Here is a 26,716-nt window from a genome sequence, read left to right on the forward strand (position 1 = left end):
TTTAGGTATTTCAACCTTTGTTGGCTTGAAATCCTTTCAAGGGCGATTCTACTGTGCCAATGATATTCTTTGTGCTCGGATCTGCACTCCAAATGACTTTATTGTGGCTGAAACAATAATGTCTAAATATTTTTTCTCATATGTTGTCACTTGCAGTTTGTGCGACTCCTGCACCAAATATAATACGATAGATTCTTAGTTTTTTGATTCATAGGTGATTTTATTCTTCATGTATTAGTTTCATACATTCCAATCATCTAAGTTTACATGCAAGCACTTTTTCTCCCAACACGCGTTTCTCCACAGCTTTTAGCCGTGGTTCCTCAGGTGAGATTCTTAATCTGCTTTATAATCGCCAGGTTCCATTGCCTAGAACATGCTCACCAGGATCCGCGAGGGATGTGTCGAGCACTGCTCCGATGTACTGGAGCCGCTACGTTGGCGTCAAGTGGGACTTCTTTAAGTTGAGGGAGAAGCCCAGCTTGTGAAGTCAGTGGCAGGTGACTGACGGATAATCCAGGACTTGCTCGGGAGAGCGTGCCCTGATCAACCAACCGTCCAGGCAGGGGTCGACGTGAATCCCCCCCTTTCCTGAGATATGCTGCCACCACCATGAGCTTGGTGAAAACCCTCGGGGCAGAGGTCAATCCGAATGGCAGGACCCGAAACTGAAAGTGTGACTCGTCAACCGCGAACCTCGGGTACTTCTTGTGGTTGGGATGGATCGGCACATGAAGGTAAGCGTCCTTGAGGTCGAGAGACACCAACGAGTCCTGAAGTTGAAGGGCCTGGAGGACTTGAGAGAGAGAGTAACCATCTTGAACTTGTCCTTCCTGAGGAGCTTGTTCAAACCACGCAAGTCCACGATGGGTCTCAATCCTCCGTCTTTCTTCGAAATCAAAAAATAAGGGGAATACCATCCCTTGTTCCTCTCTGCTACAGGCACCAGTTCTACGGCACCTTTCTCCAGCAGGGATTTTATTTCCTGCGCAAGGAGCGGATCCGGACTCCTCAGATTCCCTGGTGGATTGTCGTGAGGCCTCTGCCGGAAAGGAAGACAGTAGCCGTGGGCTATGATCTCCAGAACCCACACATCTGAAGTAATGGCACACCATTCTACAAGATACTGCGCCAGCCTCCCACCCCCTCCCCCCCACCGGCGAACCATGGGACATGGCCTCATGACTGAGCTGAAGCACCTGCGGCATTGCCTGAGGGTAAAGGGGCAACTGCCTGAGCGGCCTTGGCACCTCGAGTACCTGGTTTTCCACCTCTGGTACTCCTACGGTGGCCCCTTTTGACTTGCAGCTCCTCTTGATCTACCCAAGGGTGAGTAATATCGAAAGGAACCTCCCCTCCATTGCTGTCCCCTAGGACGAAAAGGTGGAGGTTGGCAAACTGCAGCGCTCAACGACTTCGCTGCAGCTTTGGAGGTCTGCAACCTCTCAAGGCTCTCGTCAGCCTTGCAGCCAAAAAGATGTTCACCATCAAAGGGCATGTTGAGAAGCTGGGCTTGTACATCAGGAGCAAACCCCGACTTCCGCAACCACGCAAATCTGCGCATTACAGTGCTCGCCGCCATAGACCGGCTGACGCAATCTGCCATGTCCAGACCGACTGAACGGATTCACACATGGTATCCTTGCCATCCTGAACCAGAACAAGAAAGCCATCCCGTTCCTCCCCTTCAGGAATGTGTTCAGCCGCCAAAGACACACAATTCCAGAGTATGAGTGAAACGTGATCAGGCACACACGGAGTTGGCTGCCTGTAAAGCCATACCCCCTGAAGAAAACACTTTCTTCGCCCAGCCATCCAAACGTTTGTCGTCCCTATCTGGAGGGATGGTAGGGTACGATGCCTGTTTTGCTGGGGCCGTAGCCACCTGCACCACCAACTCTCGAGTGGGGTGCGTAGTCAAGTAGCTGGGGTCGCTACTGGCTGGACGGTATTTTTTCGGCAAAGACTTGCTCGCTGCCTGGAGACTCTCCGGAGCAGTCCAAGCCGCTGCCACCCTTCTTTGCAAGGCCATATGGGATGGCAGTACCGGGTCAGTTGGGGGACCTTGGCCAAGGATATCCGTCAGGTCATCCTGCAGAAATCCACTGGTGGCGCAGACCACCCCAAGTATTCCGTCACCCTCGACATAAGGCGCCAGTACGAGGACTCTGCGTGCGTACCAGGCTCAGGCCTACCGAATTCAACTTCCGGAGAGGTGTCCAGACCACTGGCGTCGTGCAAGGACTGACGCAGGTCTTCTAGCTGGCTATGACCAGACATGAGGTCGTCAGGAACCTCTTCAGGAACCATACCTTCATCTGACCCTTCATCCACCTCAGATGTAATCCGGAGGCTGGAATAAATCCATGGATGAGGGCACAGAAAAAGGCTCGAATAGAGGCCTTACTGACTTCTGCAGGGCCTTTCTCTGAGTTTCCACCGGTCTCCGGGCACCTCCGAAAAATCCTCCTCGAAAGGCGTCGACTGAATCGACGTCGAGCGTGGCGCCGATGACTCCGACAGGCCTCGAGGGCAGAGCCCCGAGCGTGTCCTTAAACAGCCTTGATAACGTTGATGGCTTCCTCGGAGGCGGAGCCTCGAGAGAGTACTTCGACGGTCTCGGCACCGAAGGTGTCGTCTTCATTGAAGACCTCACAGGCTCTGACGGTCTTGATGGCGTCGAGGACCGGGACCTGGAGCGGGCATGGCTAGAGCGATCCGCCTTGTCCGACTGGGACTGCGAAGGTTCCCGGTGATCGCGACGACCGCTCGAGCCTGAAGGCGTGCAAACCGTGTCTCTAGCGCGTTCCCTGCCGGCGTTTTTCGGCGGGGCAGATGGAGCGGAGCCCTGCGACTGAAAAATCACCATCTCCTTACGGAATGAATCCCATTCCGCAGGAGTGGAATGCTTGGTGGGACAAGCAACCCGTCGATGGGCAGAGTCCTCGGACATGGACGGGGAAGGCGACCGATGACGGCACTTCCGTGAGTGCCTCGAAGAGGCAGAAGAATGGCGGGATCAAGACCCCCTGGACTTACGCCGACGATGCAGAGTCGCCCCTCGAATCGTCAGTCGAAAGCCCAGTGAATTTCAACTTCCGGAGCTTGGGCACCTTAATGACAGAAGGCTTCTTCTTACGCTCCCGCAAGGCCTTCAAAGTTAATGCCTGCCAATCGTCCGTGGCGTGGTCCTCACCGAGGCACCAGAGGCAGGCGTTGTGCGGGTCCGTCAGCGACATCTTCGAACCGCAATCCCAACACTTACTGAAACCCGGCCGTGGGGTAGAAGAAGGCTGACATCATGGAAATCTTCACAAAAAAAACTGGTTTGAAGAACCGATCGAACAACTCAGCAGAAGAACCGAGGCGCGCTGAGATCTCTGAAGCGAACACGTTCGCGTAAACAACAGAACTGAGGCTACGGGCGTCGTGCGTCCTACTTATAACATCCGGTGAAGTCGGCTCGAAGGAGGCCCTCAAGGACAGCGTATTGACGTCATTGACGCAGGACTCGGATGCCAAAAATGTTCCGAAGCAACACAGCTGTGGTGATTACCTGTCATAGATATGGAATACGTCGGAGGACCCAATCACCTCGAAACAGTAGTTCTCCTTCCCATTCCATAATGAACCCATAGTCCCAAAAACCTCTATAGGGTGTTGTCATGCCATTTCCGTTGGCCAGGGTAGCATCAGAAGGAAAAGTCTTTAAGACGCAGCAGGAGAGTGGAGAGTGTGGTACACAGAGGCGAGACATGGTATCCCCCTTTCCCCAGTGACGACAAACCTAACCATTCCCCTTGACCTGTGTGGGTTATGTTAAGTCAACCTCCCTCGTTTTCCCCCCTTATGTAAGAATTGGTACTGGGACGAGGAAGAAGCAACTAGCAGTGATGAACACTGTACCACTTCACCACTGGGACGAAGAAGATGCCTGTAAAGTGTTGTGAAGGTCAGGCATGTCCCCCTTAACTGTGGTCAGGCAAGCTTAATTGAAGCATACCTGTTATAGGGTTGCAGGTGTATAAAATGAGTGAGAGAGAGCACCACAGAGGGGAGCAGCAGGGAGGCCTGTGTGATCAACAGGGAACTCTGTTGGAGGAGAGACGAGCCGTTTGAGGGAACTGCTGTAGGTCACTTTCCATGTGCAACACACAGACGCTGGGGTCTGCAGAGAGAGAGTTGGTCTCGGGAAGTGTGGCGTGAGAGCTGGGACTACGTGGAGCGGACTGAAGGCTGAGGGGGGAGCTGTGTGGAGCGGCCATCCCTTTCATCGGAAGTGCTTGTTCTCCTATATCAATGAGCCGACACAGGAGCGTCGAGGGGCAGGAGTTGGACCCCCTGACAGCAGAAGTGAGTGTGCTGCGCACAGCTGGGAGAGCCATTAGAGACAGGTGAGTGTCTGTCATATGAGAAAAATAGTGCGTAAATGATTGAATTTTTCAATTGTTAAAGAATACTTTGTATCGGAGTGGTTGCGTGTCTCAGAAGAGAGGCTTTTTCAAAGGTTTCCGGTTCAAGATCATTTCCATTGTTGAATCTTGAAGCAAGTAAAACAAATATTGAACATATGCTGAATGAAAACTGAACCTTAAGCCAAAGCAATGCCTACCAAACTGAATAAAAACGTAATACTGCAAAAATTAAGCAAAACCATTACATGTTGTACTCTGAATCGAATGGAACTTCAAATTAAAGGACGATTAAATTAACATAACTTTATAAAGGGAGCAAAAGAAAGGCGTAGTGAATATCAAATTAACTGAAAGCTTCAAGCACACGAATATACATTGAAGAGCTGAATTAAATGAAATCTTGAAGTTAATCCTATTACATGAAGAAAGCAAATACATTTGTATGGGCCAAGGGAATAAATAAAGCGGCCAATAGGCCCACCTGTTTGTGATAATGAAATGAAAGTCTTGAGTAAGGGTATCCTGAGACTTGAGGAGCTACATTTGTTGACTTGGGGAAGGGAGAACGAGGATTGATGAAAAACAGTATGACCTTTAACATAAGAAAGGTGACAGACTTTTAATGGAACTGGTTAACACTTAGGTAAGGGAGCTTAAAGAAAGCTGCAAACTGGAAGAAGCTCAAAGTTACTTTTGAACACTGTTTCTTTAGTTGCTGACATCCCTGCACATTGTACAGATTTAGTTGAGGGCAAGTATAGGTTTTGGACAGACAGATTTTTGTTCAGGTAGGGAAATCTCCCTCGGGGTGGTAATCGGCAGGTGGATATCATGGGGAGAGAAGCCCCCTATGGAAATAAGTGACAACCGGGGGAGAACATGGTACCCACACAGCCCACTGTATGCTAGCCCACCTTTCTCACTAACTCATACCATTACCATTCCCACTGTTCCCAGGTGTTTCTCTTATACTTTCATGGGAAGTACTGGGACGAGAAAGAGTGAGGACTTCCAAACACCACGACAAGGTTCTCTGTTAGTTCTTGGGAGGCAGGGACACGCCTCTTAAAAATGGGGATAGTTGGATGTCAGTTAACAAACAAACTAAATAACGTGCCCAAATATTTGCAGAGATTCCCCTCGAGACACCATCGGAACGGCTTCTTGAAATTAAGATTAAATGCTATAAAAACAAATCAAATGCTCGTGGCACGTCACATGGTAAAAACACAAGATGACGCATGCAGATTTTGTAAGATACACACTGAAACACCTAAACATCTTATAACAGTATGCCCAGAGCTTAAGCTTAGGAGAAAACTCCATCTTGGGAAATTTGCGCCAAAAAATGATAACATGGACGATTGGTGGCAAAGAATATTAGGTGGAAGTTCGATACATCTAACTTGCTCGACAATAAACTTTCTAGATGATTGTTTGGCAAATGAAACTTAAACCTGGGTGACGAAGAGTGAAATGTAACAGCTGATTTCTTAAAAGATTTTAAACAAATGTAAAGGAAAATGTTGTGATAAAAGTTTGATTTAAAACTAAAAAAATTACAATAAAAAAAAAAAAAAAAAAAATAGTTGGATGTTTTTATTAAGTCTCTAACCAAAAACCTACCAGCTATGTACAAGTCCCCTAATTCTGTATCCTTACATGTGGATCAAAGTTAATGGGACAGGGATGGCCAATGTCCAATTTGTATTCCCTCTGCAGGAAAAGCCTGCAAAGTCCTTGGGAGAGAGAGGGTTGGTTTTCATCGGTTTCCTGGTAGTTCTAAGATCAATGCTCTCTGGCCTTTGCAGAGGAGCTCTGCATCGGCACCCGAGTTATTTACGCCTGTTCTCATTCACATTTTCATAGTACCCTTTCTGTTAAATGATTGGTGTATGTTAAATTGGCTTAATATCAGTAGAGACCTTTCTCCTTGTTGAAGTGGGCAATCCACCCGAGGTTGTAGATTTTAATATATTTATTCCGATGATAGAGCTGGGGTTACTAGTATTTTTCCTAGAAATGTAAATGTTTACATTATCAATGTGTTTATTTTACACACGCTTGCCATGGATCCTGTTAGGGAGAATTCTCTCTTTAGGCTGAATTCCCCAACCTAGTGAGTCCCCCAGCAGCTTTGCCGGATTTCTGGAGTTTGTTTTTTTCCTCCTGCCAAGAGTGAGACTCTTTCTCCCACTCTTGGACACGATTTGTGGTATTCCTTTGACTGGTAATGTGCTTTATGGGCTATGGGGTCCTTTACTCCATAGGGTCTCATGTGTTTTTACTTTGTGTGTTACACAGCACCCTCCATGCAGTAACACAGGGGTGTCATAGTGACACCCCACCTTAGACTCCATACCCTGGGACTGACTACTGTCTCCCAGGGCATGTAAAGTCACGATTGGCTTTACTAGTCCCAAATTATTAACAGAAACCAGTACAAACCATCATATTGTGGGCGTACTGGTCGGGGCAATTCGATTGCCCCGGTGTCTGTTAGTCGAGGGGGCACGTCTCCGTCCCCCCTGATCGAGTTTTGGCTGGTGGCAATGGAAACTACTTTTTATATTCGACCGCAAATATTTTACTATGGGATTTTCCCATTGTTCGAGGCTACCAACTTTAATTATTTAATTCTCATAGCCTAAAACATACCGCCGGTTTATTTAATTAATATTAATTCGCCGGTTGGTATTTTTTTGCCAAGACTCGATTCTAAAATGGCGTTTGTGTTCTCTTCTGTGACTCCAACCCAAGTCGAGCCCTTTGTTCCACTTTTTGGCGGGCTTCTCCACAGAAGCCTCCAAAAGTGGTGCCACTCTGTCTGGGTACCACAGGGGGTGTGTGAGGGGGTTTAGGCACCCTGGACTGAGTTACCTTGGTAACTCAAGTCGCACTCTTGTGTGATTGGCCCAACCACTTAGCATGTTTGATTGACAGCTAGGCTGAGTGAATGGGGGTGTGCTGCATAAAAGCAGGGCTTTGGGGACTGGAATTTCAGAAGTCGCCACAGGACCTGAGAATCCGACGAGGGAGAAGCTGAGCCGACCTACCACGACGACACCACCGGTGGAGCCCTGCAGAACCGACTCACTACTTCCCGACGACAGAGAAGATCTCCCGGCTGGAGAGGCTTCTTCCCCTGACTGGTGGGCACAACCAGTTTACCTTTCTTTCTTCGCACCCCAGCCCGGTTTGTGGTCGAACTGCCTGTGCCAAGCACCCCGGCGGCCGGATAGCCACTCACCACTGAACTGCGAATCAACGGACCGCTCCTTGTACCTGAGAAACTATGCGGCTGGTTTCTTCCCTGGCAGTGCAACGGACTCCTGTCTTCCTCCACGACGAGATCCTCTCTTCCCCCGGACGAAGCACTGACTTGCATCCGCAGCCAGGAACAACTGCCCCCGCTGGAGTGTTTTCACCACTTTAAGGTACCGTGTCCGCCAGGCCTCCCTTTCTAAAGATTGCTACAAGGTAATAATAACTCCTTAACCTTCTGGACTGGGCTGGCCACCTTGACCCTCTAACTGGTCCCTTTCTTTGATCCAACTCCTTTTTGAACCCTTACAAGACTTTTGACCACTGCAACCGTGTGACCTTGGACACATTTAGTTTCGATCCTCTTAAAGCGGATCCGGCCTACTGACTCTGAATTCACGGTTTTACTAAGCCTTCCTCTCTTGTTCTGTTCTTGTAAAAGTGCTGGGATCTGTTTCAATTTGTCCTCTGCTTTTCTCTCCTTTTTTAAAACGAACTATTAGAGTGCCATCTACGTTAAGCGCTCACCGCTGTCTGAAAATAAGTGGGGCTTTACTTAAGACTTGTCTATTCTTTTAAGGGAGTGTATATCTTTTAGTGACTGTGTTTCTGAATTGCTTACTATTGGTGCCTGTGTGTTTTTCTAGATGTGGTTTAAAATAAATAATGATCTCTTTTACACCAAGCCCTGGTCAGTGTTTACTTGTCCTATTGTGTGCTCATGATCTATTGTGACTACTCTGTATACTGCCTAACTCTTCTTGAGGGAAGTCTGACTGCTCAGCCTCAGCTACCAAGTGAATCTGTGTGGTACAGACTGCTACCAAGTGGGTTTACTGCCAAACACCTGTAGTCTTAAATCTTTTGCAGTGGTCCCAGAGGGAACTGCACAGGTTTCTGCCTAACAGATCCCACCCCCTCGCCCCCATCCTCCACTTAACTCCTCTCTCGTTACATCACTGTAGCATAAGTTTGGGTAAAATGTCCTGAAACGTCTGCTCAGTGGGAGTAAACTGAATGCAAATAGTTATTTTTCTTTATTTTTTTTATTATTATTTCCCCCCAGTTACTGCTATACAAAAGGTATCCGGATAAACCGCTAGTGCAAATGTCTGCAACCTTTGGTCTACAGATGTTTTGGACTAAGACTCTCATAGCGAGCAGTGTCAAAGAAGAGTGATCATGGAAGTTGTAGTACAAAATATCTGGAGAGCCGCAGGTGCAGACACCAGATAAGTAAAAGAAATCAAAGTACACTTTAATTTCCAAATGTAAAATGTGCCCGACATAACACTGTTTAGCCCTGTTGGAGCCATATCAGTTAAGGCTTTTAGTTCTCCTTGGCTATCAAGTGATGAGGATGGTCATCAACTAGTGGGACCATGCCTCCTTTCGTCAATATAAAGCAATGTGTTAGCACAAGCCTTCCGTTTGCAGTGTTTTCTGTTCCATTTTTCTGATCTTTTCCTCTATTAATCTTTGAATGCATAATGTGGTGTTCTTCCAATTCATGTCTCTTATTGCAGGAAGATCCAGTGAGGCTGCTTGAGCAGTTGTCGGCAGCTAAATTGAGATACAAGTCTTTATCCACACAATTGGAGAAGATCGCTGCAGAGCAGAAAGCGTCCATTGAGAGCATTCAAAATACCCTAGCCGATACTATGACGATGGTTGAACAACTACACCAACAAACGGAGCTTGATGTAAGTAGGTTACTATAGTAATCGCCCCTGAGTCAGGGCAGGGTGTGGGTGTATGGCCAGTAACGGCCGGCAAGCAGGAGCCTAGGCAGACAAGAGTTACTGAACATGTACGCACCCCCGACAAGGGGGTGATGACTATTCACACCCTAGGGTTTGCACGGGGTACACATTCGTTTTTTCCTCTGGGAGATGGGCACATGCGTATTCCGCAACGCCCAATCTCCCAAAGGAGAGAAAGAAAAGACGCCCACTACCGTAGGAAAAAGGACTTTGTCCCTTTTCCATGTCAATGGCCAGAAGAGGGAGGAGCACAAAGCTCAGGCCCATCAGATAAGTGGGAGGGAGGGGAAAGGGTATGTTGTGTGGTCGTGGTGGTTGTTGCCTCCCCACAATAAAGATGGCGTCTCGGGTGGCTGGAAAGAGCGGGCGGTATACAGTGTATTCTCGCTTGCTCTTCCAGCCAGCTGATTGGCTCAGCGCCCTTCCCCAGGTGTGAATAATGAATGTTAAACTGTACAGTCTGGGTCTGAGCTCGCTGAGGCATTCGGACCTTCCAGGCCAGCTAACGTCTTGTGCTCTGTTTCGAATGGTGTATATATATATATTTCTGAGGCTTGTGGAATCTGCTTAGATCACATGCTGTGCATAGGCCGACATCTAGTGGAAGCTGCGGAGTATTACAGTTTGTTTTTCGAAAATCGAAAAGGGCGTCGACACAGGGCGTGCCAGTAATACTATCCCTAGTGTGACGTCCACTGTACCCATGATCCCTCACGCGTCTAGGATCCCCAGATTGTTTTTTTCCGCCATTCTGGTCGGAAGCACTTCATCGGAGTTCCCTGGCTTTGCCATATTTACACTTAAAAATAATTCTAATTTGCCCCATTTTCTCACCCCTACGTCGACCAGCATCTCGAAGCCGAACCGGGGAGGAGATCAACGTCGAAACCCGACGGATTGGGCCTTGAGGCTTCCGCCTCGGCTCGGGCCTGGGCCGCTGGCCTCGGCCCTACAGTAGGGAGAGTGGGGGGTGGTACACTTCCACACTCGGTTAGAAACACCTTCTTACCTACACACACTTGCCCGCTGCCCACAGGCGCGTATGGAGGGTACGCCCTTTCAGTTTTGCCCCAAGTGTAATAAAAAATACCCTTGGGTAGATAAGCACGCTACGTGCAACCTTTGCCTGCCCAGAGACCACCCCGAGGCGGGTTGCAGGGCCTGTAGCAGGTTTAAGACAAAAACTCTTAAGGACCGCTCCACCAAGCGTTGGGCCCACCACGCCAAGCTAGCAGCTATGGAGGCGGAGGGTACCTTCAGCGACGGCAGCGACGCCGGACTTTCGGACGGCGAGGGCACCAAGGCGTCGAAAGACAGCCTAACGCACGTCCCCGGCCTCGGAAGGTCGTCCGTCCCGGCGACTATGGGGAAGTCCCCCGGCGACAAGAGCGTTACACATACACACGCTAAACACAAAAAACCCACCCGAGATTCGAAGTCGTCGAAACCTCGGAGAGGCACAAAAGGAGCGGTCCGAAAGGACGTCCTCTGGGCGGTCCCGGTCGAGGTCGCCGCACGACATCGGGCAAGCCTCCACACTTGCACATAGTGCCTCGCCCATTAACATCACGGAAGATCACTCGTCCGGAGACGAACACGGCTTCCATCCCCAGCCTGCACCCCAGGGAAAGGGTACATCACTTGGGAGTGAGGAGGGCCCAGTTTCGAAGCCTAGTTCGAAACACAGGGTTTCCACCTCCGATCCTCGACGCCAGGCGTCGAAAGATAAGGGAAAGGGTAAACACACTTCCACCCACGGGGAAGGGGGTAAGCAACAAAGGAAACAACCCTTGCAATCCCCCACAACAATAGAACTGACTTCCCCGTCCAAGTCTTCTCAGGGACAGTCCATAGAGAGTTCCAGCAGGGTCACCCCAAGCTCAAAACTCTGGTCATGCGAGGACATTGACAGAGTAATGTCAAGGATGTCCTCCTTAGCAAATTTCTTCGAAAGACACCCTGACCAACTACTAGTTTTAAACCCTCAGGAATCTTCTCCCTCAGGTTCAAGGGACCCTATCCCTTCAAATAAAAGGCCCCGGGTCGAGACACCAGTAAAGGCTTCAGAACCCTTCGAGGTCCAACCCTATTCTTGCCTTTTCCCTACAGGCCAAGGAGACTCTTCCCTTATAGAGGGCCAGGATTTTGAGACACCAGAAGATCTCGCAGTGTCAGATTATTACGGGGAGGACGAAGACGAGGATGAGCCAGAAAATAGCCCAGATATTTTCAGAATGGACTCACCAGTCGAAAGGGAAGCCCCAGTGTATGATTCCCCAATAGATAATCAGCCCCTACTGAATGAACTGCTCTCTCGGGCAGCTAACCACTTCCACATAGACACACAAGGTGTCCAAGAAGAGAGGGACTTCGCGGAGGAACTAATAGGGGAAAGGAAGACAGTAGCCCAGACCATTCCCATCCTGAAATCTATTCAACGCAGAATAGCACCATCCCTTGTCAACCCAAACTTGACAAGACCTGTAAACCCGAGAGTAGAGAAGCTGTTTAAAGCAGCCCAGTCGGACCCTCTATATATTAGAGGCCAACTTAAGCCAGACTCTCTAGTCGTAACTAACACCCGCAAGAGAGCTGGAACCCCATTATCTTCCTCGGAGGCTCCCCCCGACAAAGAAAGTAAGAAACTCTATGGTTTTGGTAGAAAAGTAGCTTCCACGGCAGCCTACCAAACCAGAATCGCGAATTCCACCACACTGTTGGCCAGCTACAACTGCCATCAGTGGGAAGAAGTGGCAGCACTAATAGATTCCGCTCCCGAACCCCTTAAGAGCCAGCTATCTCGCATTTGTGCAGAGGGAAGAAACGTCTCAGGCTGCATTTTAAAAGCAACTTTAGACGCCGCAGACAACGCGGGTAGAATTATAGCAGAGGGGACTGTCATCAAAAGACATGCTTGGTTGAGACAGTCGGGATTCAGAGCAGAAACACAAGCTGCACTCTTAGACAAACCAGTGGAAAGTGATCTCCTGTTTGGAAAGGCAGTCGAGGACGCACTAAAAAACGCTAAGGAGGAATTCGAAACCCTCAAATCCCTTGGCCAGTTAACTACAAAACCACCTAACCAAAGAGGGAACGGCAATTTTCGTCGCCCCCGCGGCCAAAATTCCAATAGAGGAAATAGCTATTCCCACACCCAGGGTACACAGTGGAACACCAACTCACAACAGTCTACCCAGGGGTATGGTAGGGCTAGTAGAAGAGGACGTGGTAGAGGCAGAGGCAGCCCCAGTAAAGGAGGCGGCACGCCTCCACCAAAGCAGTGACGCTCATTTCAGGGTCCCTTCCCATGCAACCCCAGTAGGGGGACGAATATCCAGCTTCACCCAGGCATGGGAAGGGATAACATCCGACAGATGGGTGCTGTCGACAGTATCCAAGGGGTACTGTATAGAACTACTGCAACGTCCCCGAAACCACCCTCCAAGACAAAAAGTCCACTCTTTAGAACATCAAAAGATCCTCCTCGAGGAAGTCTACAATCTGCTCCTAAAGGACGCGATAGAACTCGTCCCAGGACACCAGGTAAACAAGGGTATCTATTCAACTTACTTCCTTGTGCCAAAGAAAGATTTAACAATGCGCCCAGTATTGGACTTACGGCTTGCCAACAAGTATGTCAAGCCCCAAAAATTCCGTATGTCCACGCTACAAGAGGTAATCCCACTCCTAAAAAAGGGGGATTACATGGCAACCTTGGATATGAAAGATGCCTATTTTCATATTTCTATGCTCCCGGCGCACAGAAAATACTTGCGCTTCAAGGTGGACAGTCGCCACTACCAATTCAAGGTACTGCCCTTCGGGATAGCTTCAGCACCAAGGGTATTCACCAAGGTACTGGCGGTGGCAGCTGCACACCTACGCAGGGAGGCAATCCCAGTGTACCCTTATCTAGACGACTGGCTCATAACGGGGGAAACCCCAGGAATCTGCAGATCAAACGTTCAGAGGACTATCGACCTCCTCCACGAATTAGGCTTCTCTATCAACGAGAAGAAGTCAAGTCTGGTGCCAAGCACCTCAAAACAGTTTCTAGGAGCTATCCTAGATACTCAAAGAGAATTGACCTTCCCTTCGGAAGAAAGAATTCGGAATATACTTCTGCAAATTCCGCATTATCAGTCAGGTCAACAGATAACAGTACGCAAAGCTATGCGGTTACTGGGCATGATGGCGTCATGCATTTACCTGGTCCCCCACGCGCGTCTGCGCATGCGTCCCATGCAGGAATGGTTGGCGAAACAGTGGTCTCAGGCAAGTGGTCAGTGGGACGATCTAGTGGTCGTTTCGCCAACACTCGTACAGAGCCTACACTGGTGGACAAGAGAGAATATCGCAAAGGGGAAATCCTTTTACGATCCCGAAGTACAGGCAGTGGTTACTACAGATGCATGCCTGACTGGGTGGGGAGCTCACCATCTCCACCACACAGCTCAGGGTCTCTGGTCTCACTCAGTAGCCAAGAACCACATCAATCTGCTAGAGCTTCTGGCAGTATTCCGTGCGCTGCAGGCATTCGAGCCCCATCTACTGAACTTGTCGGTGCAGATCAGGACGGACAGCACGACAGCCATGTTCTACCTGAACAAGCAAGGAGGGACTCGTTCGCCAAATCTGTCCAAGCTTGCCCAGAAAATATGGATATGGGCACTCAGACGGAACATCTTCCTGTCATCGCAACATGTTCCAGGGGAGCTCAATTCCCTAGCGGATGCTCTAAGCAGAGACCCCCTCCCAGAAGAACACGAATGGGTCCTTCACAGAGACGTAGTAGAAGATCTCTTCTCTCAGTGGGGTTTCCCCACTATAGACCTATTCGCCACAAGCGAAAACAAACAATGCCCAGGATTTGCATCCAGGTTCCCCCAAACGGACTCCCAGGGGAATGCCCTGTGGATGAACTGGTCAGGGATGTTTGCGTACGCTTTTCCACCAACTCCTCTCATCAGGAAGGTGGTGTACAAAATGAACAAGGAATCAATGACGCTCATCCTAGTTGCTCCCATGTGGGCGAGACAACCATGGTTTCCACACCTACGCAGGATGGCGGTGTGCGAGCCCATCAGACTCCCAGCCTGGTACAACCTTCTGTCCCAGCAACAAGGTCAAACACTGCATCAGGAACCCAACTCTATGAACCTAGCAGCATGGCTCCTGAAGTCATAGAGTTTGGACATCTCAAATTACCACAGAGGTGTATGGACATTCTAAAAGAGTCCAGGAAACCAAATACAAGACACTGTTACTTTGACAAGTGGAAAAGATTCGTTATCTGGTGCCAGAATAAACAAATCAACCCGGTTGATTGCACTCCTTCCAACGTTGTAACATACATGCTCCACCTGCTGGATGCAGGGTTGGTTTTTAACTCTCTGAAAGTACACCTGGCAGCCCTCTCGGCTTACACCACATCCCATAACAGGGTCTCGTGGTGGAAAGTACCAGTGGTTAAAGCCTTCATGGAAGGAGTAAAGAGACTTCACCCTCCTATTTCGAACCCACCGCCAGGATGGGACCTCAACGTGGTGCTAGCTAAGCTCATGGGGCCCCCCTTCGAACCCATGCATAAAAGTAGTCTCAAACACCTGACTTATAAAACGGCCTTCTTAGTAGCCATTACCTCCATAAGAAGGGTCAGTGAAATTCAGGCTCTGTCAGTGCAAGATCCTTTCTTTACTATCCACAAGGACAAACTGGTTTTACGCACACACCCTAGGTTCTCACCAAAATTCATATCCAAGTTCCATGTAAACCAGTCCATCGAGCTTCCGGCTTTCTTCCAAAACCCACAAAGCTCGGCTGAGGTGAAACTACACACCCTAGATGTGCGTAGGGCGGTCTTATACTATGTAAATAAAACCAGACCGCTAAGGAAAACAGATCAACTGTTTGTCTCCGTAGCTACAGGCAGAGAGGGGGATCGCGTCTCTAAGGGCGCTATCTCCAAGTGGATTATCAACTGTATACAGCTGTGTTACTCTCTTTCTAAAAAGACTCTGCCGTTTACACCAAGGGCCCACTCTACTAGAGGCATTGGGGCCACTCTGGCTTTCATTGCAAATGTTCCCCTCGACACCATTTGCAAAGCAGCTACTTGGAGCTCTATTCACACTTTTACTCAGCATTACTGCATTGACACTCATTCCAAGACAGATACACAAGTGGGACAAGCGGTTCTAAGACACCTGTTTGCTCATGACCCTTCTCACATCCCACCTCCTGCTTCTGGTACTGCTCGCTAATCTATGCACAGCATGTGATCTAAGCAGATTCCACAAGCCTCAGAAGGGATACATTACTCACCGTAATCGTATTTCTGATGCTTGCATCTGCTTAGATTCACATGCGACCCACCCTTCCTCCCCTCCGAGAGAAGGCGCATGGTTGCTTGTAGTTCTTACCTTTCTGTCTATCTGCTTGGACTATCTGTACTCACGCTACTCCTCATGCTACCTCATGTCAGGAAAAACACAATCTGGGGATCCTAGACGCGTGAGGGATCATGGGTACAGTGGACGTCACACTAGGGATAGTATTACTGGCACGCCCTGTGTCGACGCCCTTTTCGATTTTCGAAAAACAAACTGTAATACTCCGCAGCTTCCACTAGATGTCGGCCTATGCACAGCATGTGAATCTAAGCAGATACAAGCATCAGAAATACGATTACGGTGAGTAATGTATCCCATATATGTGTTTGGCTTAAAATTGGCATCCTAACAATTTTTCGGACAAAATTTCGATTCTGATGCAGCAAATTACTTTCATGATTCAGAGATCGACAATTTGCTGCTCAATTCAACTAGCATCACTGGAGTCAGATTGGGGGAAAAAAAACACTAGTGCATAATCATTCATTGTAGAACTTGGAAACGATCTGCTGTTTGCTGTGTAGTTTTGATTTTGTTTTACTTTAAACCTTTTAAAGAAGCTGGTGAAAACAAGGTGTTGTATATCACAGCAAAACATTGGCGAATATGCTCTAAATGCATTTCTGAACTAAATACAGTTGCACGGTAAAATGCAGTGTTTTATCTGAACGTTAGTTGATAGAATCCAAACCTGCTGCAATTGTTTACGAGATGATAAAGAAGTCACACATCTCTTTTAAGAACAGGTTCTCGTTATTTATGCTTTTCAACCCGTGTTATGTGGTAGGTCAGAATCGGGAGACTGACAGAGGCTGACAATGTGGCATTGTGTTCGAACCTTATAGGTTAACAAGGCATAAAATAAGTGGTGTCACATAGCAATTTGCTATGCAGTTCTGTAGGTTTGCTAATCAAATGGACACTTGTGTAGCAAAGTTAGCTATTTAAGTTGACCTCTTAAATGAACGCACAGCTCGCCCTGCATTCCTCTTGCCAATGGTGCTCTCTTCACCCTATTTTCTCTGTTCAATTCAATTGTTAATGGAGACAAAGTGCAGCAGTAATCATCCTGTCCACTCTTAAATGCCAAAGGCATGTGTGGGAGTGCTAGGCAAGAATCTTTTTCTTTTTCAAATAATGGCAAACCAGAAGTAACAGGGATGATCATTTTATTAAGCTTTCTATATATTGTCTGGCAAAGACCAGTATGTGTCAACTTTATATTTATATAAAAATAGTCATGCAAATCCATTCCTAAAATGTAAGTTGTTACATAATGCATAATTACTGTATTGATACTGTAACATACTGCATCATCTCATGCTTTACAGTAAAGTTTAGGTTAGTGTATCTAAATTTCATAGTGTCCACTGTATTTCATTTTGTTGGGAAAGATCATCATATTGACAAGTGTACACTAGAAAATGTACATGATCAAATGCTTTTGATGGCAAACCTAGTTCTGTAACCTGCACGTTGCATACATCTTGTAATTGGTGCTCAACCCATGAGCAAACCCATATTCCTTGAGATTCTGTATCATCACTCTGTTGCCTTATACCAGGTACCCTTAAAGTGAGATGACCACAAACTACAATATTGCACCGAGTTCGCCCAGTTCTATGGCTGCTACACAATCCACTCTGTTTAGTCTCTTTTTTACCTCTTACATAACGAATACACAAAGCAAACTAGATGCTTACGCAAAGTAATGATCAATGGTGCCATCCAGTCTGCACATCTACAATCTACTGCAATATTAAACACAGTTTGCCTCCAGAGAACGCTTTATGATTGAATTACATATTACCGCCTGCAGGAGACAGCTGGCCAAACTGTTTTCAGAGCCTTTTTATCATATCTATTTATTTGTGTCCATTCATGCAGCTAACCTTTTACATTTTACAGACTCATCTATGGCTCACAAAGTCTTTTCGTCCACTTGCACAGTCAAGTTGATTTTATAAAGGGCGAGTAGCATTTGCAAGAGATGTTTGAAACTTTTATTTAACATTTACTTTGCAGAAACAATGTCAAATAAATGTTTCACTGTGCATGGCTGTCCTCTGGGTGGCAGCAGTGTGCCAAACAAAGTGGGTTTGTAGGGACCTGCACCATTTTAAAGAAATTACATTTTAAATGTTTAGGTTGAATAGGTAAACTAAGTTACCCGACCTGTAGGTCTAGTTGAAGTTAAGAATTTGCAAGGCCTGACTCTTCTCACTAATGTCTTATTTCCGCAGTGCGCAAAACTGCTGTATCGTTGCTTTTTACATGTCTTGGGTACAAATAACCTCTGGTGGCATTAACAATATTAGTACAAAATTGCTAATCAAGTGAGCTTGTTTGCCAATCAAAAATAATTTAATTAGCAAACTCTGCTAATCAATTTTTGAATACTAATTTATGGCTTGGTTAAAGAAAGAAACCTTTGCTATCCCTAAATCTAGACGTCTTGGTCCTACCTGTGCTTAGAAACTGGTCTCCGGTATTAAGAGCATTATAAAAAAAACTATTATACTCTATAATGAAAAAGTATAACATGTGCTCGTCAGGATGTCCCCTAGAGAACACACACAAAAATTCACTGTCCAAAACACTTCACTTAAGTTCTGATTCTAACACTATGAAAGTAACAGAAAAACTCAGGAAAAAGTACACTTGGGCCCTGGCCCGGACTAAATGAATGGTGGTTGGTTTCTGACATCCACTGTGGTGTGACTTGCTTAATAGGGCTCCCGGCCCCAGTCCAGGCCTGTAAACTCAATGTCTCCTCTTGGTCTATAGTCTTAGTCCAATCAATCTCCTACGTGGTGACATCTGGCCTGCTCCCCCGCCCCCTCTCTCTCTCCAGTTACTCACTTTGTATGCTTTCCCAAGAAAGTTCCAGGGGAGTCGGGGGGGGGGGGGGGTTTCTTTTTCAAGGTGACTCTTGGTCTTTATCCCACCTTGGGTTTCGGGTTCCTTTCAGACCACTTTGGGGTCTCATTTCTCTTACCCAGCTTGAGGCTCTGGCTTTCCACTGCCGCCCTGTGTTTTTTCACTCAGCCTGCCTTGGCCCTTCAGCGTTCTTGCCACCCCCACCCGGGTTTTGGTTTCTCTTGGACCTTCCTCTGCCTAAGTCCTGAAGCCCACCTCTTTACTGTGGGTGGTGCTCTTCTGGAGATTTTGGGAGTTCAGCGACTGCAGCAGCACTTCTTTGATTTACTGTTGAGCGGTGCTCGCCCTAGTTTCCCTTGGGCGAGGTCTGGGTGCCATCATCTCAGTCCGCCAGTGTTCGCATCCCTTGCGGTGGCTGCTTCGCGTTCATCGGCCTGGGCGTTTCCGGCTCCTGCTCTGGTAGGATTGTGAGCGCACCACAGGCTCTGCCGCAGTTCCCTTTTCCATGCCAGGCATACACTTCTGCACCTCCTGTCACAGCTGTGTGGATGACACACAAATAATATACACATTTGTGAATCACCAAACTCACCAGACATTTAAAAACTGCCTAGCACAGGTGGATGCATGTATGACTGCAGACAGACTAAAACTCAACCCCAGCAAAACAGAGAGGATGCTCTGTGATCCTACATGTTCTAACCTCACCACAACCCCAGTGGCCTGACAACATGGACTCTTCCAAACCCGTCAACCACATTGAGAAATCTTGCAACGAAAATGGACACCTCACTCTTGATCCACAGGTCAAGCCATCGTCGTAAGATGTTTCTAGCAGCAGCGCCTTTTCTGACGCATCTTACTTTACGTAACGTTTACTCACTGGGCCATGGCCATAATTGCTGTAATCGTATCCAAACGAGACTATGCAAACAAATCTATTTCGGACACCGACATTACCTAATGAGTAAACTTCAAAGACTTCCAAATGCAGTGGTAAGACTACTTCTCAGAACAAAGCCATTTGAACTATCGCACCAGCATTACATCCTTGCCATTGGCTAGTTCATTTGAAAACCTTCTGCAGGGCTCATTCTTCTTACCATGGAGGGGTCCTTCCCGTTTCAACACTACACTCCTTCCAGAACACTTGGGGTCCAGCAATGCTGCAATAGTACTAGTACCCAACTTCAACAAGAAACTGCAACGAGCTTCCTCCTTTTTCAGTTCTGGGCACACAACTGAAATATCCTGCCCAAACATCTCGGGCTGGAGAAAAAAATAATGGCAACTGACTAAAGACTGTCCACCAATATATGGCAAGCATTTTTTCCAAACTCTTGGCACTACTATCTGCCGGAGACCAAGTTGACTCATGGAACACTATATAAGCGCTGCAAATAAATAAACAACCTCTCTGATGTGGTACTGGTCTCCAACGTTCATCTCTGTGTAATCTAGCACCAAGAACCAGGAAGTGACAACACCCTCACCCACACACTTCAGCCCCCATCCCTCAGCTAACTACTCACTACTAAAATCTTGCATCCTTACATGTAACACACTCCTACAGGTTAATTCCTAGGTCTAGTGTACTTAATGGATGCAGACCCTACCCATCTTTTGTCAACAACCTTACTGTTCATTTTTGCATTTCGTGATCCGGGTGCTGCCCTTATGGCTAACCTGCCCGGTCGGTACCAACCACAAACCTAGAGATTTTCATATCCACATATAAAGTAATGGGTACTTCCGACCTGCATCCATCAACACCAAAGGTTTATGCATTTCTGCTAATACCCCCTATCCTCTTTCCTTACAGAGCCATGCCCAGCAAGGCCAATATTATTGGCAGAAGTGTGCTTTTATAAAGCCACTTTACATTGCACTTCTCGGTAGGAGGACCTCTCTGGCTCCATGGGCTTCTCTGCTCCCCGTCTTCAATGTGGGTTGATCCTTTTAGCTCTCTGAAAGGGGTTTGGGGGTCCGACCAGCACTCCCTCGCTCCAGGTGAACGCTGTGCACACAAAGGGTCAGAAACCACACCAGCCATCCTTGGAAGCTTTAAGTCATTGCACAAGCTAAGTCGCATATAGCCAACAAAGATATTGGGGTCTTGAGAATAGGGAGGACTAATGATATCCCTTTTAGGGGATCTTCTTTCCTCCAAAGAATGGGGGTTACCCCTAGAGAGATCCAGTTGCCTTGTCCCTATGTGCAGGCTGCACTCCCTAGTTGAAAAGAGATTGGTTTACCCCCTGGAGAGTGCACACGTTCCCTAGATTGGTCACAATTACCATGTGTACATCGGTATATAATTTGATTAGAACTGCAGTTGTCAAAAATCTTAAGACCTAAGCTTTGTGTACAGACGGCAGTCTCCAAGGGTCAAATGGAATTTATAGTTTAACCACATAGGTCTATACAAGGCTTGTCTTTATCTGTAACGGGGAGTTCAATTCTACCTATCCGGTTGAAGAATCCATTCTCCAGCAAGGACTTATCCCTAGATTGGTAAACTGGTGTTATTCCAGACTTGGTAACACTTTAAAATACAAAATAAAGAAAGACATTGGTAGCCGTTTACTGCATTTTAATTCTGGAAAAAATACAGAGTGGGGGGCAATGATACCAGACTTCAGACAACATTTCTGTATAATCATTTTCTTTAGGGCATCACTCCCTTAATTGATCTCTTGCAGGTATGCTTTCTATTCAAATACATCTACCCAGTTTTGCAAAGGCATAACCATAAAACAAATCACATCTGGCTAAATACTGTTTTCAAAGGGATTGTGTCCTCAGATGTATTTCACATCTATGATCGTTGTGTCCCACAGCTGTGCACTTCAGAAACATTTCAGCAGAGGGCATCCTGTGTCGATGGCGTCAAGCCGATGTCCCTCGAGGGCCTCCGCCGAGGGTCGACGTCACCGGATGTTATGACGCATGGTACCCGTTGCCTCAGTTCAGTTTTTTCCGACAGCGAACATGTTAGCTTCGTAAAACTCAGCGCGCCTTGTGGATTCTTCGAATCTCTTATGTCTATTTCTTCGACCCCTCTGACTGCAAGGTCCGGGTTCAATATTTGCTGGGACTGCATGTCCAAGATGTCATTGACCGACCCACACCGTATTTGCTTATGGTGCCTGGGTGAGTGGCACAACACCAACGACTGCTCCAAATGCCAGTCTCTAACAGCCAAGGCCTTGCGTGAAAGGAAGGGGAAGCTCCTTGCAGGTAAGCCATTGAAAAAAAGTCCCGTAAAACCGGATCGAAGTCTAGGGTTTGCATTGACGACTCGAGGGGCGACTCTCCTCGTTGGGAGGAAGCTCGAGGTTCTCATCATTCGTCTTAGCGACACTCTCGGAAGCGCCGACACAGCGCCTTACCGGTCCTCATCGGAGGATGGTGCCGTGCGTAATGTCGCCTGTCCCACAAAGTCCTCGATGCCGGATGAGTGGGCAGCGTTTAAAGAGCAAATGATGGCGATTTTCCAGTCGCAAGGCACGGTTGCTGTTGCACCTTCTCGTAAAGCTGGCAGAAAACTCTCTCGATTCACGGCTCGCATGCCTTCGGGCTCGCGCCGTGACGCGTACCGCGAGCCCTCGAGGACCCGTGCGGAAAAGAGCAGTCACAAGAGACGTGTGTCCGGGTCTCGGCCCTCGTCCCCAGCGAGTCCGTTGCAGCCTGTGGAGGTATCGGCGTCGACTCGTTTGGCGCTGGGCCAATCTGACTCGGACACTGCTATTCCGTCCTATCAGCCTACACCTGTAGCGCCGCCGAAGATCTTGGCGTCAACACACTTAGCACGGATTCTGGCGTCAGAACGCTCGACGGTCTCGACGTCTATGTTCTTGGCGTTGAGGCTCTCCGTGTCATCAGTGCTTATTGGCCGTAATATGTCAGGAGTTTCCTGAGGCTTCCTCCAATTCTGGGAGGCTGATATTTTTGAAGAGGGGAGATCAGACATTGACGATCCTGTTTCTCAGGATGAAGCTCCGGGATTGTTGGGTGACAGTCCATTGGAGGAGTTGCGGCAGTCCCTACATGACGCCAGTGGCCTGGATACTTCTCCGGAAGCTGAGTTTGGTAGGCCTGAGCCGGGGGTTCATGCAGACTTTTCCTACAGGCGGCTCATGTCTAGGGGTTGCGAATACCTGGGGTGGTCCAGTACTCCTGAGGATTTTATTCAGGATGACCTTACTGACATCTTGAACCAAGGTCCCATTTCCAATTTGGCGAAAAAGTACTGCCCATCTGTTAGCGACGCCAGCTATTTGTTTACTCATTCCACTCCTGAGAGTTTGGTGGTTCAGGTGGCTACGCCCACCTGGAGGCAGCAGGCATACCCTACCATCCCTCCGGCTAGGGAGGACAAGCGCTTCGACAGATTGGCTCGGAAGGTCTTTTCGTCGTGGAGCATGGCACTGAAAGCTGTCAACTCCACATGTGCCCTGGCAAGATTTACACACACTCTGTGGACCTGTATTTCCTACGCGGCTGAGTCTATTTCCGAGCGGGAGGAAAGGGATGGCTTCCTTGCCAGCGTGCGTGAATCCCTTCAGTCGGGGTTGGACACGGCAGACTGTGTCAGCCGGTCCATGGCTGCGAGCACAGTACTACGCAGGTTTGTGTGGTTGCGGAAGTTGGGGTTTTCTCGTGACGTGCAATCCCGTCTTCTGAACATGCCCTTTGATGGTGTTCATTGATTTGGCAGCAAGGCTGACGAGAGCCTCCAAAGCTGCAGACCTCCAAAGCTGCAGACCTCCAAAGCTGCAGCAAAGTCTTTGAGCGCTGCAGTACGGCAACCTCTGCCTTTTTGTCCTAGGGGACAGCAATGGAGGGGAGGTTCCTTTCGTTTCTACTCCTCTTTAGGTAGATCTAGAGGAGCTGCCAGTCAAAGGGGCCAACGTAAGAGTACCCGTGGTGCACAGGAAACTCTGGGTGCTAAAGCCGCTTGGGCAGTTGCCTCTTTGCCCTCGGGCACTGCCACAGCGCGCCTGCTCAGTCAAGCCATGTCCCATGGTTCGCCGGTTGGGGGCAGACCTGCGCAGCATCTTGGAGAATGGCATGCCATTACTTCGGATGTGTGGGTTCTGGATATCATCTCCCACGGCTACTGCCTTCCCTTCCTTCAGTAGCCGCCACGACAATCCACTGGGGAAGCTCTCTTTGAAGCGTCCGGATCCGCTCCTTGCGCAGGAAATACTATCCCTGCTGGAGAAAGGCGCCATAGAACTGGTGCCCTGTAGCGGAGAGGAACAAGGGATGGTATTACCCTTATTTTTTGATCCCAAAGAAAGACTGGGGATTGAGACCCATCATGGACTTGCGTTGGTTGAACAAGCTTCTCAGGAAGGACAAATTCGAGGGTCACTCTTTCTCAAGTTTGCCAGGCCCTTCAACTTCAGGATTGGTTGGCGTCTCTGGACCTCAAGGATGCTTACTTTCATGTGCCGATTCATCCCGAGCACAGGAAGTACCTGAGGTTTGTGGCTGGCGATTTACACTTTCAGTTTCGGGTCCTGCCGTTGGGATTTACCTCTTCCCCGAGGGTCTTCACCAAGCTGATGGTGGTGGTGGCAGCATACATTAGCCTACCTGGACGATTGGTTGATCAGGACGTGTTCTCCCAAGATCATCTATCCGTCACCCGCCAATCCCTTCACAAGCTGGGCTTCTCCCTAAATTTAAAGAAGTCGCATTTGACACCTTCCCAGCGGCTCCAATACATCGGAGCAGTGCTCGACACGTCCCCGGGGCAGTGTTCACCTCACCAGGTGAGGGCTCATCACATTCTGTAGATGGTGGACAAGTTTCGACGTGCCGGCTTTCGAAGTCTTAAGGTTGCTCGGCCTCATGGCATCCTGCATTTTTCTGTTACCAGAGGCCAGATTGCAGAGGAGATCCCTGCAGTGGGCGCTCAAGATGCAGTGGTCGCAGTTTGCCGGCAGTATGTCGGATCCCGTTCAGATTCGGATCTGTCGCCCAGGATCTTCTATGGTGGGCAGACTAAGGAAATCTGATGAAGGGGGCACCGTTTTGGCAACCGTGGCCGGAGGGGACTATCGTGGTGGATGCCTCCCTCACAGGATGGGGCGCTCATGCCAACGAGTAGACAGCCAGCGGCCGTTGATCTGTCGGAGTGCAGACTCCAGATCAATTTTTTAGAGCTGAGAGCCATCAGGATGGCCCTGAAGGCTTTTCTGCCATCTGTGCGGGGGAAGACTGTCCTGATCATGACGGACAACACAGTGGTTTAAATATTAGGGCACCTGGCAGAGCCCTGAAAGACCCAGTTGGGTATACTTAAATTACCAAAACCAAAATTTTTTTCAGGGTGCGAGGTCCCACCATTCCAAACTGCTAAACTATATAATTGTCAATGAAGATACATTTTTTCACATTTGATGTATTTTAATGATCTGGATAGTATTGGTGATAGTACCCAAGGGTATTCTGAAAAACAATACAAATAGGTATGATTCCGTAAACAACGAAGGACAAAACGGACAACAGCAAATTATTACTCTTGGTGCAGTTGCAAGAAAAAACACAAATCAACAATTCATAAACCTAAAATAAGAAGTCACAACAACAGTGTTTGGACTTTGCACTGTTCAGGTGGTGTTTTATCGTCGACACAACAGTGTTTCGGCCTAAAGGAGCTGTAAAGTGCAGCTTGGTGGGCAGGCCTTCATCAGGACGTGTGGTGGAAAAATGGTAGTCCCAGGTTCTCTATCTATGAACAACAAATGGAGTGCAGTAAGTGGAAAGGGGACCTCAAGGATTAAAATGATCACTCAAAGCTCTCTATGGATGCTTCATTACATAACAAAAACAAGACTCCCTTATTAAGGAGCCTAGGTCTTACCGAAGGCTTATCCAGTACACGGGTAAGTGAGAAAATCCATTATAAATATAGATGTCCACAGGGCATTCAATGCGCCGTAAAAGGAAATGGGTGTATATCTGTATTACCTACAACACAGTGGCCATGCATTACCTCAACAAAAAAGGGTCGTGCGGGGTCACTCCCGTTGTGCAGGGAGGCGATGTAGCTCTGGTTCTGGGCCATCCAACAGGAAATCTCGATCTCGGCGGTTCATCTGGCCGGAGACGAAAACGTGGTGGAGGACGCTCTAAGCAGGCAGAGTAGTCTCTCACGAGTGGGAGTTGGCTCAGGAAGTCCTTTTGGGGATCTTTGCCCTTTGGGGAACCCCACAAGTGGATCTCTTCGCCACCAGTGTCAACTGGAAGTGCGAGAGAATCTGCTCGCAGGAATTTCCTCAAAGGGGAGCCTTGGGGGACGCGTTCATAGTGGAATGGTCCTTCCCACTGCTGTACGCGTTTCCTCCAGTTCTCCTCATTCCTCTGGTGTTACGGAGGTTCGGTTCCCGAATGATCCTCATTGCTCTGGATTAGGCCAGGAGAGCGTGGTACTCGGACCTTCTCGACATGTCCATCTGCCCTCCACACCATCTTCCCTACCGAGACTATCTGCTCTCACGGGAGGTGGGGTCAAGTTCTCCATCCTTGGCATCTGAAAGGTTGAGCTGCAAGGATTGGGACCTCCGCGAAGACGTGATGGAGGTGTTGCTTTCGGCCAGGCGGCCAGAAACAAAATCCCTGTACCGTTGCTGGAAGTTCTGGGACTGGTGCAGGGGTCAGAATGTGCATCCTTTCCAGTGTTCCATTTCTATGGTGGTGTCTTTTTTGCTTCTTTAGCCCACAAGGGCCTTCAAGTGGGTACCATTAAGGGTTACCTGGCGGCGCTGTCTAAATTTAAGCGCTTGTCTGAAGAGTGTTCTTACTTTAAGATTCCTTTGATTTCACAGTTTCCGAAAGGACTGTCTAATATGTTTCCACCATCCCCTTTCCAGGTGCCGGGTTGGGATTTGAATTTGGTTTTAAAGTTCCTGATTGGAGCTCCGTTTGAGCCCTTACATTCTTGTCCGCTGAGACTGTTGTCTTTTAAAACTGTGTTTTTAGTTGCGGT

At 48.3% G+C, this 26,716-nt stretch overlaps 1 protein-coding gene across 3 annotated transcripts in view; it reads left to right on the top strand.

Moving 5' to 3' along the window:
• The window catches only part of SKA2 (spindle and kinetochore associated complex subunit 2), a 74,856-nt gene that overhangs the window by 32,081 nt on the left and 16,059 nt on the right, over positions 1-26,716 (top strand). For all 3 annotated transcript variants that reach the window (XM_069615152.1, XM_069615151.1, XM_069615153.1), the window contains one exon: positions 9,206-9,382. In XM_069615152.1, the coding sequence (XP_069471253.1) occupies positions 9,206-9,382 (177 nt within the window). The remainder of the gene's footprint in view (positions 1-9,205; positions 9,383-26,716) is intronic.

Source organism: Ambystoma mexicanum, chromosome 9, assembly GCF_040938575.1.
Source record: "Ambystoma mexicanum isolate Mex_15411 chromosome 9, UKY_AmexF1_1, whole genome shotgun sequence".
Lineage (NCBI taxonomy): Eukaryota > Metazoa > Chordata > Amphibia > Caudata > Ambystomatidae > Ambystoma > Ambystoma mexicanum.